This window comes from Chelonoidis abingdonii, chromosome 14 (genome assembly GCF_003597395.2).
Source record: "Chelonoidis abingdonii isolate Lonesome George chromosome 14, CheloAbing_2.0, whole genome shotgun sequence".
NCBI lineage: Eukaryota > Metazoa > Chordata > Testudines > Testudinidae > Chelonoidis > Chelonoidis abingdonii.
The window spans coordinates 19,019,156-19,037,531 of record NC_133782.1 but is presented as its reverse complement, the minus strand read 5'-3'; the positions used below and the strand labels follow the sequence as shown (position 1 = coordinate 19,037,531).

At 42.7% G+C, this 18,376-nt stretch overlaps 1 protein-coding gene across 5 annotated transcripts in view; it reads left to right on the top strand.

Annotated features, from left to right (window-relative positions):
- EYA2 (EYA transcriptional coactivator and phosphatase 2) overlaps positions 1–13,545 on the top strand; it is a 585,490-nt gene extending 571,945 nt beyond the window's left edge. For 4 of the 5 annotated variants that reach the window (XM_075072277.1, XM_032767381.2, XM_032767378.2 and 1 more), the window contains 5 exons: positions 694–854; positions 3,022–3,136; positions 3,768–3,889; positions 6,014–6,114; positions 11,940–13,544. In XM_075072277.1, the coding sequence (XP_074928378.1) occupies positions 694–854; positions 3,022–3,136; positions 3,768–3,889; positions 6,014–6,114; positions 11,940–12,020 (580 nt within the window). In that variant the 3' untranslated portion in view covers positions 12,021–13,544. Of the gene's footprint in view, positions 1–693; positions 855–3,021; positions 3,137–3,767; positions 3,890–6,013; positions 6,115–11,939 lie in introns of all 5 variants that reach the window. The other variant, XM_032767382.2, reaches the window with a different exon arrangement.
- Positions 13,546–18,376: the final 4,831 nt, after the last annotated feature.

The following is an 18,376-nucleotide window of genomic DNA, read 5'->3' as shown; positions in this document are numbered from 1 at the left end:
TTTTCACTGTTTGTGCCCCATAAATTCCTCATTGTTTTCAGAGATATGTAGAAACTAGACACATGAAGATATGGGAGCAATGCTGGGCTCCAAACCTTTGGCAATCTTGTTAGTTCTTCATGCCTGAAAATAAGTTTTCACCCCATTAATCTCCATATAGGATCAGTAGTTGTATCCAGTTGCACAAGAAAACCGTACCTTTTATTGTACAGATCTGGCATTATCATGCCAAATGTTTAAAACCGTCAGATGCACAATTGTAAAATGCGCGTGCAAGTACATACCCCGCATTTGATTAAAAAAATGGCCCTCTATATCAGTCTACCTAATTTGCTTGTAAAAGTGTGTGTTGAAGGGCTGGGGCAGAGTTGTGCATACAAATAGGTGTGCCCACAAATTCAGCGGGAGTGGTAATGGGAATTGACTGAAGATTTAGTCCAACAAATAAATTAGCACACCACAAATTGATAGGTATTACCAGAAACACCGGTAGGGCAAGAAGAGATTTATCCCTCCTCCTCCTGTGCTTAACCAGCTGCCTCCATTACTCTCCAGCAACATCTGGTGTCCCTCTTCCCCCACCCCCTTCACTTGTTTCTACACCCTGTTGGAAAGAACCTTGTATTACATAATTGCACTAACACTCTTTCCCGTTTCTTCCTCCTCCTCTTTCCCCTGCTTCCCCACCACCAGCACATATAACTTCTCAGCAGATGGCTTCCACAGTTCAACTGCTGGTGCAAATCTGTGTCTGGGCTCTGGAGTTCATGGGGGAGTTGACTGGATGAGGAAATTAGCATTCCGCTACCGTCGGGTGAAAGAGATGTACAATACCTACAAAAACAATGTAGGAGGTGAGTGTCTCCAGCCAGGGAATGGCCTCTTTCATCTTTCAAAAAAACTCTCTCTCTTTAGCAGGATAAACACTACAAGGCAGGTGTGCAGCGAGCAGCATACTTAGGGCACCTTGATCTTTGGAGAACTGAACTGCTACGCAAGTGTTTCAGCAGAATTCAGCAGTGTTATCCTTAAATAACAGTGGGCATGACAGAATAGCCTAGGTACTCCAAAACCAAGGAGCAAACTCATTTGTTATAGGGGGAAATACAGTCTAATGCTTAGAGCAAGGGACTGGGAATCAAGACTGCTCCTTACCGTATTCCCATCTCTGACACATTGTAACAGGGTGGGTAAGTTGCAGCCTGTCTACACTAGAGTTTTCCCATGTGCAGACTGGGGCTGATACCTAGCTCACATGGGTGTGTTGTGAGGCTTGGTTAGCTTTTGCCAAGTGCTCTGAGTTCCCGTGAAAGGCATTAGAGATAGTGGACCAAGCTACAAAATCTGGATCTAGATTTCACACACCCTTCCCAAGGTCAGGAGTTGATCAGACAAGAGGTTGTTGTTCAGGCCTATCTCTAATTAGCAGGAAATGAAATATTGCTGCTCCTAAGAGGGCTCTGTAAAGTTCTGTGTTCCCCATGCCTGTTCCCCTGTACATGAGAGGAGAAATCAAGCCCTGCTTCAAGAGCCTTACACACAGCATGCTGTGTCTACTCTAAATGAAGTTATTGTAAGGTCTTTCAGGAGGGGCCAATTTCTGTTCTCTGTTGTACAGGGCCTAGCACATTCAGCACTCCAATAATAATGGCCTAGGCACTAATTCCCTATCCATGCGATGAACCTGGCAATAGATTAATAATTTTTTTAATGTACATTTCATTCACACTGATATTTGTGCACCTAATTAAAGGGTACCCCATCTCTAAAGTCCTTGGGATCCCTAACAAATACAATTAAAACCACATATCTTTGCCAAAAGAAAGCTATGTGACCCAGTAAATTAACACGAGAGCTGGTGCAGAAAACATTATGTTCATCACCTCTTCAACCATACAATAAATAAAAACACACACACACTCTTCAAACAACCTAAAACCAATATTTTGAGTGTCACACAAAGGGATGCATAGATGAGCTCTGGTGTATCTGGTAGGAAAGAGTATTCCAAAGTCACAGTTCCCTATCCCACATCCCATCAAAATGATATCACAAGACAATGGGATGGTCTAGCCTCCTTGATCTCACAGCATCTGATTTAGGTAACCTAGTTTCTCTCTTAGGCTGGGCTGGAATTTTTTCTGCACAAGTGTCCCAGAGCTAGAACCAGAACAACATATAACCAAAAAAAATAATATTCCTAAAGGTATTTTAAATATTTTCCTTTTATGTATTTAGAGGGAATAATGACATTCCCATATATACTGGGAATAATGACCTTGTGAACAGATTTTCAGGGGGATTAATGACCAGCAGGACCCAACAGTCATCTGCTTCTACTCAGACCTCTATCGCCTCCACACTGGTCGTTAATTCTCAGGAAATGCCCGTAGCCCCAATCGTTATTGCTTAGTTCTATGGGAAATTTCAGAAAAGTATTCTAACTGAGCCAAGCAAATTGCTAACTACAGAGACAGAGCGGAGCAAAATACTGGCTAAATGTGCCAATGCTAAATACCACATCAATTAATGTAGTTCAGAGAAGGTTTCTCCATACAACAGGCCTTTTGTCGTGAAACACTTTGCACAGCAGCCATCTAGAGGTTCAGTGGGTTGAAGAAGAGGAGACCAGTGACAGATTAAAGCCCCTCAACTGTGACTTGTGCAGAAGAGACGGGGTCACGATGGGAGGGGGAAATGAGGGAAGTGGATGAATAGGAGTGAGAAACATTGGGGGCATTCAGGGCATCATCTACTTTGAAGTGATGTCCAAAAAGAAGGCTAGCAGCAGGTTCAAGAGGAAGAAGGGAAGGGGACTCAGGGCAGAGCCTTGAAACACTCCCTAGCAGCAAGATTAGGAGGAGTCTCCACCAGGAATGAAAGAGGAGCAGCTTGAGAGGTAGGATTCAAACATGGCCAGGAGAGAGCAGGAGGCCTTTTGGTAAACTGTGTACTAAACTCTGCAAGACATTCCCTTTCTGTGCATTTACAAATAATGTTGCTTAATTTCCCTGCTTGCAGGTTTAATAGGAGCTCCTAAGAGGGAAACCTGGCTGCAGTTAAGAGCAGAACTGGAAGCTCTGACTGATCTCTGGCTCACTCATGCTCTCAAGGCTCTGAATCTGATACATTCCCGGTAAGAATAGCTTAAGGAATCACCTACATATGAGATCCAAGAGCTCTTTTGCTTCCCTTCTTTTCCTCCAAACAAACCAGGGCACGTTTATAGGATTTTGCTGGCCAAATCTGTGGGAGGCCCATCTGCACGTTTTCCAGATTTGTATTATCCGGGGTAGGGGTGAGTTCAATCTGATACAAAGGACTAAACAAAAGAAAATCAGCTGGTTTTTCTGCCTTGCTGCTGGACACCCCATTTGTAGCATTCCCAGGAAGGTACTAAACAGATTTGCAGGAAACCAGTAAGAGGAAATCAAAGCACTACGAGCCCTGACTTAGTTCACCCAAGGGACCCAGTGTAAATGACATTGGAGATTTACCACCATTTAAAGCACCTCAGTGGTTCGTTGCGATATGCACTGTAAGTCTCCGTCTTTGTCACTGGTTTGTTTTAAATTATTTCATTTCTAATGAATTAATAAAGAGATTGTACAAAAAATGTCAGTCATCTTCCATCACATAATCACCAACTTCTCCGGAGCTTTCTTCAGTTGCACCCTGCCCTGTGCTCCCACCACAGAGGCGAACAGAAGAAAAGGACACAGATTGCCTCACTCACTGCAATTCCAACTATCCACTTTGTTTTCTAGGCCTAACTGTGTAAACGTGTTGGTCACCACAACTCAGCTCATACCAGCCCTTGCTAAAGTGCTGCTATATGGACTGGGCACAGTCTTCCCCATTGAAAACATCTACAGTGCAACAAAGACAGGTAAGAGCAATGCAGCTAAGGCCTCGTCTAAAGTGCAGTTGGCTGTTTGTAACCAGGTTGTGGCCCTCGAATGTGATCCACTTACAGTGAGCACAGTTGACTTGTGTTCTTGCAGCTTTATTCACAACACAATCGCATGATCCTCCTGTTAGTGCCTTCACATCTAACAGACTAACTGCCCATGTTTGTATCAGTCCACCATGAGACAAATCAAGGTAGCTCTAGCCTGTCCCATAGTGTCTCAGTGGGCAATACAGTGCCTACGAGACGTGCACCCAGCAGCATTAGCAGCCTATGGGCCCTGTGTTCTGGGACACCCTATCTCACACATCTGAGAGGAAGGAATTCTAATCAAACCTGTTACCTAAACATGGCTAAAGGTCCTTTTTACACTGGAGGGGTGGGCTGGACAGTGAACTGGACCAGTTATAGAAAAGCAACCATGGATCAAGATAGAAAAGCCGTGGTTATGTGCTGTGATTGCTAGCAGATATTAACAATCTTGTTTGCTAACACAGACCATGTTTACAGCTATATCTGGTTACAATCTTTGAATGTAGACAGGGGATGGTCTTTTGGTTCAGGCATTGGACTGAGAAACAAAAAATGCAGGCTCAATTTCTGACTCTACCACAGAATTTCTGTATGATCTAGAGGAAGTCACTTAGGCTCTCTGTGGTTCAGCTTCCCATCATTAAATTGGGGCTAATAATACTCACCTACCTCACAGCAGTGTTGGGCAGATAAGCTCATTGTTTGCAAGGCTGAAACACTTGGTGAGCACCAAAAGAAATGCCTTTTGTAATAATGTTGTGTGACAGCTGACTGAGAGCTCCTTTAAATCAAAAGCATATGGACTCAGCGCTGAGATACATAACTATGAATTTCATGGATCACATTTGCACCACACCAGTATATACATGCTGTACCCACTAAACTCCTCCCTTGCATGCACCAGACTCAATATAAAACCTGTGATGGGTTTTCTGGGGCAAGACTTCTTCGATTGTTCCAAAGTCTTGGTCAGGAGTTTGGCGAGTTCATTTTTATAGTGACCAGAAGTAAAGATGCAGAGATTATAGAGAAAGCAGGATGGTCTAGTGCAGGGGTCGGCAACCTTTCAGAAGTGGTGTGCCGAGTCTTCATTTATTCACTCTAATTTAAGGTTTCCCGTGCCAATAATATATTTTAATGTTTTTAGAAGGTCTCTTTCTATAAGTCTATAATATAGAACTAATTTATTGTTGTGTGTAAAGTAAATAAGGTTTTAAAAATGTTTAAGAAGCTTAATTTAAAAATAAATTAAAATGCAGAGCCCCCCAGCCCGGTGGCCAGGACCCGGGCAGCGTGAGTGCCACTGAAAATCAGCTCACGTGCCGCCTTCGGCACGCATGCCATAGGTTGCCTACCCCTGGTCTAGTGTTCTGAGTATGTGACTAAGAATCAGGAACTCCCAAGATCGCATCCTTTCTCTGCCATTGTGACTCACTGTGTGACCATGGTCAGATCAATTAAATTAAAACTTTTAAAATTTAAAAAAGTTTGAGAATGTTGGCCTTAATCTCTGGGGGTCCCTGTTTTTCTGTATGTAAAGAGGTGATGATCATTCTTTACTTCCCATGGTGCAGTGAAGATTAATGTTTCTAATATGTTTTGTAAATGTGTGTTAAGCAGCACTTTAACATAGTACTGATATATTAATGTGCACTAGCGAACCTTTACTGCATACCAGCACGGTCTATACAGACCAATTATTGCACAACCTGTTAGTGCACTTTAGAAATCATACCCCCTGTAGTGCACATTACCCCCACTGTATAGACACACCCTGAGATTCCCAGAGAATTGCATGTGTCCAGCAGCAGGGGCTTTAAGAAATACACCAAAAATCACAAGACTTATGCTAAACACAAGGGAGTTGGCAAAACTAGGTAGGTAAAGAAGATGCTGCTAGCTTGTGTGATGGCATCTCAGAGAATGTTGCCTAAGTCTTAATTTGAGAACCAAATTACAAATGCAAAGAAACAAATGAAATCAGGCCCTGCCCCAGCCCTCACAGCTGAATTCCAGCCCGGCTGCCCAGTTCTCTTAGATAACGAACACTTCTTCTCTTTGGTTGCTCAGGGAAAGAGAGCTGTTTTGAACGGATAATGCAGAGGTTTGGGAGGAAAGCCGTTTATGTTGTAATAGGAGACGGTGTTGAAGAGGAACAGGGAGCAAAAAAGGTACAGTTGTATGTACAATTCCGGATTCTTAGAGTTTTCAGTTCAATGGCTCTTTATTTAACTAAGCATTAAATGAAACTTCTTCCCCTCCATGTTGTTTATAGTTAGGCTCTTTCCCCCGTTTGCAAATCCTCACATCACCCTGAGCAATTTCCTATTGCAAATCCCACTTCCATAGCCCTGGCAACCATTGCAACCTTTCAGGTGGTCTCAAGCACTGCTAGTTGCTATTACATGTTCCAGGAACTGTTCCTGATTAATAAAGATGGTATTACACACGTGAAACAAACCCTGCTTGTGTGATGTCAGCTGAAGCAACCATGGTGAATTCTGGAGTTTCTGATCTATATGCCACATTCTTATAATTTCCAAACTCCAGCAGAATTTCTCAGGATATTAATACTTAGTGCTGTCATGGGGGCTAATGTTGTTACAGTAAATAATGCCAAGGAGACTAATCGAGAGTGGCTGCTTTTCTTTTATTAATTATTTTATGGAGCTATTTGATTAATTTTAACAAGCAAAAAAACCAACAAACGAAAAACTGGAGAGGCACATCAAATGCAAATAAAACAAAAATGGAAGGATCTGAATGTGACATGATCAGGGATAACGAACCTAGAATCCTGAGAGTATTACATACTCATTGGACAGACACAGCCCTTTGTCACTGGCATTCTAAAGAGACACTGTGGAGCAAGTATTCTTTGCATCACATGCCAACTGACTGGGAAAGTCCAAGTAAAACCTGATTTTAGGTACCAGATGAGACTTTCAGTTAGGGATTAGCAGAACATTTCAGATACAGTAAGATGTGACCTAGACTTTTGCCCAGATTTCTAACTGAATCCAAAACTGATGTGTTTTTTAATTGAAGAATCAAAATATTTTGAACATCATTTTTTAAATATTTCTATGTCTCCTTTTCCTGCTTTCCACTGGCACCAGATGCCAAACTGCTGAAATATGGCATTCAACTTGGGCTCTCGTGGGCTTTCCAGCCTATTAGGAAATGCCTTTCTCATCATGGCAGTGAAGACAGTCACTAATAGTGGTGCTACTGCGGCTGCTGGGGTGGTGCAGTGGCTCTGAGCCCTGGCTGTGGGTACAGTATGTCTTTGGGGATGGAGCGTGCCCTTAAAGACACAGACATCTCCCCCTTCTGAAAAGCTGTGGTGGAGGGGAGGCAGTTGAACTGGAGCTGTGCTTGTACCGTAGCTCTCATGTACTACTGATGCAGGGTGGTGGGCACCCATGAAGGGGCTGCAGCCATACTGGTTCACTCCCAGGCAATGCAGGGTGGGAGGACAGCTGAGCCAGAGGTGCCCTTACATACTCAGTGCCCTGTGTAGCCTGCCTGTATGATCCATGCTTAACTGCTGCTGTGGATATTACCAGAGTAGTGAGAAGGAAAGATCATCCTGGTGACTGCATTTTGTGTGGACTGGAAGAGGAAGAGAGGAGAAGTGAGGATGCCAGAGAGAAGAGCTAACAATAGCATAGCATGAGAAGATCCAGGGCTGGGCCAGGTTTATGGTGATGAGGAAAGATAGATTTGGAGGTGAGGTTGGGGGTACTACAGTGATTTTCATGGCAGAAAAAAAGATAAATAAGAGAACATGGCAGGGCACAGTCAGAGACTTTGGGCACAGGGAGGAAGAGTCAAGGGTGCCATTCACTAAGGCTGTGCGAGTTTGGGTGAGGATGGTGGAGCTGTTGATTTCCCTTCTCTGTCAAACTGCAAATCCTTGGATTACTGGCTACGAGGGTTTCTGCCTGTTAGTGGGGGTTGGAGTCCCTGAACAGTTCAGAAAAGAACCCCAGAGTCAGGAAGGTTCCTAAACTTTCTGTGGGGTGGAAACCTGATGGGAAATCTACCATTATTTTGGTTTCAACATGGCCAGAAACACCATTAGATCTAGTCTCTCAGGGTGTCTTCCTGCTTCCCCCTGCAGTCCCATCTAAGACTCTTGTGCTCCAGGCATGACCATCCTGTGTAACCCAACTTCCTCTAGCCGGTTCCTAGGCTGAATGAGGCGGCAGGAAGCAGCAGCCAGGCAAGGCTGGTCACATTGAGAGCACAGGCTCAGGGAGGAGGGGATCCCAGCAGGTGCAAGGTGGGTCAGCACTTGCTCTGTCCCCAGGGTCTCACCCCAGTCCTGCCTTGAAGCAGCCAGAAAACCTTTTCCTCCTTGGCACATCAATTCCTGTCACCAACAAAAAAAAAAACTCTGGAAATTAGCCAGATTCCCAGGTGTGTAGCTGGTTCCTTAAGGGTTAAGAATCCCTCTGAGGAGAACCCAAAATGCGTGGACTGAAAGTGAAGTGATAATAGCCTGCCGCTTTTGACAGCCCTGCACTATACTTCAAAGCTAGTGGGTCAGTGCACATGACTGGATCAAAGGCTGCCAGGCTCCATGGTAGTATGAAGCAGCAGGAAGGTTCAGCAGCCTTCTACAGGCAGGGTTTCAAGAGGCCTCTTGCTAGTGTCTCCTGGTTTAATCAACTCTCCCATTAGGAGAACACATGCTTTGCTGGAGCTGTCACAACCTGTGATTGATGACAATCATTAGTCAGTGCTGCTAGCTACACACCTGAATTTATACAAAAAACTGGGCGGGCAGAGAGCCTTTCACTGTTTTGCTGGCAGCACTGATAATATCTCAGTTTTAGTGAGTCGTTTTTCTTCATCTAGCCACAAATGATAAATCTGCAAGAGCTGAACAGCAGGCGTGGCTGAGTATCCAAGCTTTCTTCTCTTTAAAGAAAGGAAGATAGATAATTTAAGTGGAAGGGATTTTATATCCACCAGGGGTCTGAGGAAATGGGAGAGGAAATAACTTTTCTCCTATGAAGTGAAATTGCAGAGCAATTCACTGTAGTCACTTCAGATGCCCCTGTGTTTGCTTGCTGTGTGTAGTGTGAGTGAACAAAGAAAGTGATAAATAGATAACTTGATGAGGGAGGGGTACTCAGTGGTTCAACATTGGCCTGTTAAACCCAGAGTTGTGAGTTCAATCCTTGAGGGGGCCATTTAGAGATCTGGGGCCAAAAAAAAAACTGTCAGGGACTTGGTCCTGCTAGTGAAGGCAAGGGACTAGACACAATGACCTTTCAAGGTCCCTTCCAGTTCTGTGAGATAGATATATCTCCATATATTATTTATTATTAGCTTCAAGGGAACTTTTTTTTTTTACTGATGGGCAACATAGCAGAGAGGAGCTTGAACTGTATTTAAGTAGAGAGGAGTGTAAATAGACACCATGTAAAATGAACATCTGGTGTCACTACAGTGTCCTAAGCAGGTAATAGCCCTGGGAAAGAATCATCTTCCTTCAACTATTTTGTCTGCTTGGGAAATGAGAATGTGTAATGTTAAGAAACCAGATAAAGGCTTTAGCTAGACACACAAGTTGCACCACTTTATCTGTATGGGTGTAGTTAAAGTGGTACAATCCCCCTAGTGACACAGTTAAACTTATTTCTGTGCGGTAAGGGGAGTAAGCTAAACCAGTTAAGGCAGGCTCATACTTCTATAACGCACGCTGGGGATTGTACCGATAGCACTATTTTGGCATTAACTGACATCATTGTACCAGTACAAAATGTGCATGTAGACCAGGCCTCAATCTTTGGTACAAACCTAGGATGAGTGAACTGGTTTGGATAAGAAAAGAACCATCTCAAATCTTAGGCCACCCAGAGCAAATCAAAGAAGTTTGGATAAAGATCTGAATGTAACTTCCAAATCTTCTGAGATTCACCCCTTTCAACTGAAGTGACCACAAAAACTACAGAGAGTACTAAACATGAGTCACAACTGTCAAAACTGTACCTACAGAGTTATCAGAATATTAACCAGACCTATCTGGTGTTTGTACATCACTTATTTACTGGCACCCACAAATAGTTGGCATTTTTTTCTTTTGGAAACATAAATCTGGCTTGGAAACTATGCTTATGCTCTTTTCAATTATTATAATAAAATTAGAAGACTGCAAGAAGGTCACCTGAATCCAGTAGAACACCTTGGGAAAGGAGGTTGTTCGTAACTCAGAAAATGTTGTAATTCTGAACAAAATGTTGAGTGTTCTTTCAAAGTTTACAACTGAAGATTGACTTCATACAGCTTTTAAACTTTACTATGCAGAAGAAAAATGCTGCTTTCCCTGTATTTTTTTAGTTGTTTACATTTAACATGGTAGTGTACTGTATTTGCCTTCTTTTAATTTTTTTGTCTCTTGCTGCTCCCTGATTGTGTACTTCTGGTTCCAAATGAGATGTATGGTTGACTGGTCAGTTCATAACTCTGGTGTTTGTAACTCTGAGGTTCTACTGTATTTTTAAATGAATTAGAATATTAGGATTGGAAGGAACTTCAGGAGGTCATCTAGTCCAACCCCTTGCTCAAAGAGGGACCAATCCCCAGATTCCCTAAGCGGCCCCCTTCAAGAATTGAACTCACAACCCTGGGTTTAGCAGGCCAGTGCTCAAACCACTAAGCTGTCCCTCCCCCTCTCATGGGACATTTCAAGAGAGAAGGCCATCCAGGACTTAGACAATTATATGGAGAACAAGCATAGTCAGAGTAATAATAGCAAATACTAAAAAATAAACAAGGGGTTTGGAAAAGGATACAGAGTTTCATGCTTTAGGGCATAAGCCAACCTCTGACAAATGGAAGTCAGGAGGAAGCTTCCTTGGGGATGGGTTATCCTGTACCTATTATGGGTAGATGGATTGGCCTGCCTAGAACTAAAGGTTGCCCCTTTAACCACTGAACCCAGACCACAAATAAATGAAAAAGCAGGAACGGAGTGAATGTCAAAGGTTAAAAAAGCAGAGCACCAGGAACCACACCAAGCCAAGAACCCCCCAACAGCGCCCACTGCTCCTCAAAGGTGTCTTGACCCAGCTGACTTGGGGTGAAGGAGGCTGCTGAATAGATGGCTTGGCAAATCTCCACCCATGGCAGTTCTCCTGGGTCCTGGGCCACGAGGAGCACTTCATTGGTGTATGCCAAGAGGTTATCCTATAACTGCCTGGTGCAAGGTTTCTTGCATCTTCCTCTGAAACAGCTGATAGTGGGGTAGATGGACCCCTGGCCTGATCTATTATGGCAATTCCTATGTACCTACGGATTGCTGTGGGGTTTGTCTTTCCTGCAGAGTGAACTCTAATTGTTATAAAACCAACTGCTTATGGTTCATGCTTTTGATTATGTAAACAACTTCATTTTATTGCATAACTTCCTAGTCTATGAGGAGGTGGCAACACAAAGATGGTTTTCATAGCCTGGAGCATGTGTTATAGGAAAGGATTGCAGAGGTGTGTGGAGGATCTCATAGCACTTGTCTGTCATGTTGCTAAGGCACCTATTGCAATGGATTTTAAGCATAAGGAAGGAGCAGCAAGATTTTGTTTGGAAGAACATTATTATTCTAGAAACATTAACACTAAACCCAGTGGGAAAATGGGAAGTAAAGTTTGTAGCATATAACAATACAAAATCTTTGCAGGCATGCAGAAACTTGCCCTGCCCCGCTTGTTTCCTCTGAAGCAGGACAGCATGTGAAAGTGCCTCACAAACTCAGGAAGTTCCTGCAGTTTCCAGCACTTTGCAATGTTTTTAGTCTCTACAGACACACACACCTGCAGAGGGGACACCAAATCTTCCTCTTTTAACTTCTAAGATGATCCTTTATCTCTATAGCAATATTGTGAGTTGATGGCTAAGGGTGTAACACGTCCCATTGTTCAGGATGCAAACTGTGAAAGATCTTTTGATCCTTGTGTTTAAAAAATATATTTTGGTTTCATTCCAGCACAACATGCCATTCTGGAGAATCTCCTGTCACGCTGACCTGGAGGCTCTCAGGCACGCCCTGGAACTTGAGTACTTGTAGCAGACCCCAACATCTCAGCGCTGGGCAAGCTTCACTCAGAGAGACATCAGCTCAACCTAGTCTTTGGTATTTTATATAACTGATCCTACAACAATTGTAGTCATCTTTCTTCAAAGGGAACCCATGGTATGGAAGCCTTTAAGAATCTGCATCAGGAAAGCAATGTATCAAATCCTTCTTGGATGGAGGGAAAAACCTTCAAATCACCCAATGGGGATCCTACAGCTTTTTGGCTAAAATGGATTCTTTGAGCTGATACTGGACTCTTGACTGTTTTATTGCCATGTGAATGACTTTGAAGCACACAAAAGACTGGAAGTTTTGGGTCTACTTGTCAGTTTTCTTGCTCTGAAAGGGGGGAAAAAGGACACAGCATGGAATTCTGGGCATGCTCACTGGACTCTTCATTACATCATGTGGGACTTTCTGAAAATAAGAGTGAAATAGTTGGGGTTTTTTGTATTTTTTTAATTTATGAACTAATCTCATTACTCTGGTATTAAGCTCTATATCTGTGTTTTTATCTTCTTTTGGGGAGGGGGAGGGCAGAGGGTCCTACAATTCTAATTTAATAGTTCTTTTCTCCATGATAAACTCTGTGGATAATCATATTGTGTACATTAGTATTGAGGACATTTCAGACTGTTGGTAAGAATTGTAGCTATGTTTTTTAAACCTGATCTAGAGGTATGTGGACTGTGCATGTGTCTAAACGGTGCCTTATGCTGCCATCTTGTTTTTGGTGGATGGGGAGAAGTAGCTTGTGATGAATGAAAGGCATTAAATAAAACTACGTTTACATTTTGGGGGAATAGAACACCTACCTTCTCTTCTCTCCATGCATTGTTGGACCTAGCAGATGTGTAGAATTCTTGCTTTCCCTCTGAGCTAGAGATGGAGTAGGAGAACTTAGATTGGAGATGCAAAGACTACAGTCTGTGGGAACTCCCTGTGATGGCAGGGTGAGGAGCAAAGACAGTCACCTGAATTATGTTAAGTGCCAGAGAACTTGGCCAACAAACAACATCTGTTCATCCATCAAGGGAAGATAAACTGCAAGCAAATATTACAGCTCAGCACATTTATTTTTGTAAATACAAAAATATTTATGTAAATAAATGCATATGGAAATTAGATTCAGCCTACAAGCTCCTGCTGAGCTGCCTTGGCAACCCTCAATGTCAAACATTTTGGCTCCCTGGGCTTGGATAAATCTCTAATTCTCCATACATATTTTATTATTATTTATTTCTATTACAGTAGCACCTTGAAACCCCAGTCAAGGAACAGGACTTCATGTAGCCAGGCAGTCTACAGACATGTGACAAGTAACACAACCCCAGCCCCAGAGAGGCCACAATCTACATGTCACAAATGATGCCACTGGTGTACAAAACAGACAAATTGGGTGGATGTTGGTTGGGAGGACATAGTAACAATAAAACAAAGTTTAGCAGATCAGCAGAAGTCAGAGTTTCCCCCTTGCCTACCTAATGCCAGATGGGAGTAATTTGTAGATTTCACAGCAGAGGAAGGTTTAGAGGAAGGACATATGGGAGATGATTAAATGGGCATTTCCCTAAAACAGAGAAAATGTAACAATGTATTGGCCTCATTACCAATGCAGCATATTTACTGTTTGCACACAGGTGGGAAGCGAAATAAGTTTTAAAGATACAACAGCTACAGCAGTAGAGGCTTCGATGAGAATCTCAAAACAGCCACTTCAGGAAATAAAAGATCCATTGCCAGCTCTGAGCGAGCGAGTTTCCTGCAGGGTGAGTGTGGAGTACTGATCACAGAATAATTTAATCTCAGCATCTGGCTCAAAAGTATCGGCCACGCAGCATCTGCAAAGTATGTTATCCACACTCGCCTACAGTAGGTAGGAGTGGAAAAAATCTGTTTCGGATCTGGGCATAGCACAGCACAAAACAAAAATAAAGTGTGGTTCTCCCGCAGAGGAGTCACTAGCCTTATGGGCTGCTGAGAGAGGGAATCTAGGACAAAGCAAAGTCTTTCTGCAAGAGGCTTGGCTGGCATTAATAGAAATTAAATTTGACCACAAAACTAGCATAAGAAACCAGAGAAATTGGGGGAAATCTGACTGACAGACTCCCATGAGATAAACACAAGTGTGAGTAAAACCTCCAAAAGCCAGCAGCTCTGGGGAATTGTAGGCCATTGACAGACAGTGAAGCTCCATCTTTTAGGAACTTGCCAATCAACTAATTGTTTCTTATGGAATTCAGAGGCACTGGCTGGCTCATTTTACCCAATAGCTCATTCTTTTTGAAGTGAGTTAAGAGACTCTGCTTTCTGAATGTGTTCAGACATTTTCAAGCTCGCTGATGTGCTTGTGGTTTTCTTTCCCTGCACCCTCCATCACTCCCAGACCCCTACCCCAACAGAGTTCTAGGGCTTGGTCGCTCTCATATTTGTACACACACACCCTTGCTCTCCCCTGTGTATTGCTGCATATGCTCTCTCCATATTCATTCATTGCTCTCCTCGTTGGTTGTGTCCATCTCTCCTATGCCTCAGTAACATTGAGTGGCATGTGCCAGCAAGAGCAATGATGTGCCGCAGCCCTGGCATGCCACCAGCTTCCAGACACAGAGTGACAGGTGTCCTCCTTTCACTAAAAAGCATGGCCTCAGCCTTTCTTGTCTGAGGGAATCTAGGAACATTTTGTTTGGCAAATAACTGGCTATCTGCACATACACATTAGTCCCGGGTTAGCAGCTGGGAATACCCATTCCCCAGGCACAGTCCAGACCAGGGGTAGGCAACCTATGGCACGTGTGCCAAAGGCGGCATGCGAGCTGATTTTCAGCAGCACTCACACTGCCTGGGTCCTGGCCACCAGTCCGGGGGGCTCTGCATTCTAATTTAATTTTAAAGGAAGCTTCTTAAACATTTTAAAAACCTTATTTACTTTACATACAACAATAGTTTAGTTATATATTACAGACTTATAGAAAGAGACAGTCTAAAAACGTTAAAATGTATCACTGGCACATGAAACCTTAAATCAGAGTGAATAAATGAAGACTCGGCACTCCACTGGTGAAAGATTGCCAACCCCTGGTCCAGACTATTGTATGTAGCCATGTTTAAAAATATTTTCAAAGGTTGTTGCAGCCTAAGGCCCTTTATAAACTACACTAGCAACCAGGTGAGGGGCAGCTATGAGGTGATGAAGACCCTTGAGTCAAGTATAGTGTAGGCCACCTCAGCCCTAGGTGAGTAAACTGAGCCTTGCCTAACAGACATACTGATGACATTACTAATATAGGACTGCTAATAATCAGAGCCTCTTCACTTACAGAGGGTCAGCACTCCTCCCTCTGAACCATCCTCTTACGTAAAAACGAGGCAGTGAAAGATAGCTATCCTTTTTGGTAGATTATATTCTGGCCTCTTAAGACTTGAATGGGACTATAAGAGTTGCAGAATATAGCAAACACTGTCACCACTGACTCATCAACACTTCAGGGAGCAAAATACCTTTCCAAACATAAGAGAAAAACAAGCTGCACTAAGCTGTGTCGTCTTTAGTCATTGGCTTGCATTTCCAGAGAAACCATTTGTTCCATTATTTACGCACAGGCTGTGTTCCTTTTTCACTATGTAGCACTGTATTTAGAAGAATTTGTATCTTCCCATCTATTGTTTATTAAATAATCATTTTCCTATTGACCTTCACTCCACAGCACAAGCTTGAAAATTACTTTCTCCTAAGTTTAAAATATCTTGTAAGGGAAGTGGAGACCTCTTCTCAAGTGTCAGTCATGAAATGAAGCCTATAGGGCCAACTTGACTGCTGGAGTAAGTAGGCAAACTCCATTAACTTCAGGGTTATACATTTATTTATGCGAGCCACAAACTGGGCCTTAAACCATTAGCTTGGCTAATGGGCTAAGTAATTACTAAACTAACCCCGGCTGCCCCTACCTCAGTTCACTTATGTCATGGGAACGCCCAAAGAAGTTTAATCATTCCTACTTCAGCAAAGCAGCAGGGTTCAGGGACCCACTCCCAGAAGTCCAGAAATTTTTTATATATATAAAATTCAAAGAGGCCACAGGCATTTAAACCGCCTATCAGGGTTATTGTAGTGGAGTGATAGCACCATTTATAGCTGAGATTTAGAAAATGTGCTATTAAACACAAAGCTGTTATATAACAAGCAGGAATAATTAGCTGTATCAGCTGTCAATTTGCTCCATTCAAATAAGCATACATGCACTAAGGGCCTGATCCAAAGCTTGTGGAAAGCCATGGAGAGATTCCCATTGACTTCAGTGGGTTATGATTCATGCCTCAAAAAAGTCACTTTCTCCATAGAATCAGGAGCCAAGGTATTTGCATAAGTACCAAAATACATTTTGAACCATGAAAAAAGTTCTTGCTGAATACTTTTTTAATCCATAAATTGAGATTGTCTGATCATTACTGTCGGCTTTATTTTAAACTGGACGCAGACTTTATAAGAATATACTACAGTGTTCTAGAAGTATTGACCAATATGCTATAGCCTCACAATACCACTACTGTTGGGCTTGGGGTCCACTGCTGTAAGCATTTTTAACACAGAAATAAGTGTTTGTAAACAAATGATGACTGTGGGTGATGCAGGACAGCAGGTCCCTTACTTCAAGCCTCATTAAGTTTCTCAGAGTTCTTGGTAAGAAAACTCTGTGATCCAGTTCAAACTTGTATTAGGATGCTACTGCAATTAAGGGCAATCATTCATCTGTTACATAGTTTGGGTGGGATGTAGGTTGTAAATGCTGATTTATTGTAGGTGTTTTGCTGAACCTGTTGCCTACCAGAGCAACACAGGTGCTGCAGGGCTGTAACAGACTTGGGAAACACTGTAATTGAAATAAATCACTTTTGACAGATATGTTACAGCTTGTCATCCTAAAAGGCAGATTGCTAGGGCTGGATTAATTCTTCCTGCTACTCTATATGAGTGCTAAAGTATTATTTTATTAGTGTTTTCCTTCCTTTCTGGCTGATAATTTATGCCTCACTCACCACCATCTCCTTTGTGTCTGCTGGGACTTTCTTTACTTAATTGTTCTTATGTCCACATTCTACAGACTTCAGTGGAACCAGGATTTCACCCTTGAAGTCAGTGGCAAAACTTCCACTAAATTCAATAGGGCGCAGGTCTTCACCTCAGGTATTCAGTAGACACATGGGACATCATGCAAAAGATTCACTACAATAATTGTGCACAGGCTTTCACTATAGTAATGAATGACATAGGAGATCTCTTCTCTACCATTGCTTACTCTGGTGTTTACCTGCATGCCATGACTCTAAACATGAGGAGGAGTTAAAAATAAAGATGCTAAGTTATAAAGCAAGCGTATTGTGTATGTTAACTTAGGGCATTTTGTGTAAATGTATGTAAAAAAACTCAAACCTGGTCAATTTTCACCTTTTCCCACTGAATATTTATTAATATTTTCTTCAGAAAAATGAGTAAGAGTAGCAGGTGCAGTTGTGAGCACATCTGTTACCCCCAACAATGGAAAGCATGCCAGTTGGACTCATTAGAAGGAAACAGTTGGGGGACATATGAATAAATGGCCAAACTGTCACCAATGTAAAGTGACATCTTGTCTTCAGAATTATGGATGATAAAAGTGCAGTTAAAGCGCCAGAGCTGTAGGGGGGATTCTCAGCTCAGCATCGTCCAGGCCAGGCTGGAGTCCATGTGGTCCCCGAGAACCGAGTTTCAGGTAGTTTTTCTATTGGCTGGAGGAGGGGAACCATAAGCAGAAAAGCCTGGTTCCTCACTTCCTCCTTGCAAACTCTGCCTTTAGTTACAGTGTAATTCAGCATAAAACACCCATTGTCATTCCTCTTTCAGTATCGCCCCTGCTTTTCCTTTTGCCCACTCCATCAAATTTAAAGTTATCAGCTTCAAGGCCCTACAAAGCTCCACCCTGGCTTACATATCAGTTTCTTACTAGTCCCCTTCTTGTCTCCTTTCCTCAACTGGTTACACTGTCCCCATCACTTTTTTCTTCTCCCACTTCCCTTTTTACACCTCCTTCCATGTTGCTTATACACAGAATGATGTCCTAAACGGCAGTCTCGGAAGCCCCCAACCCTCTTATTCAGATCCCTTTTAAAGACGCACTTCATCTGTGAGCCTCACAAACACTCAAATGCACACAACAGCTAGTTTTCCTAAAATGAGATCATCCTCAGGGTCTATCCATACATCATTACCCAACTGCATCTTTTAGGCAGCAAGCAGTGCTTCATATATCATATAAGGCCAACCAATAGTACTTAAATCATATATAACAGTTGGACAAGATGTAGCAAAA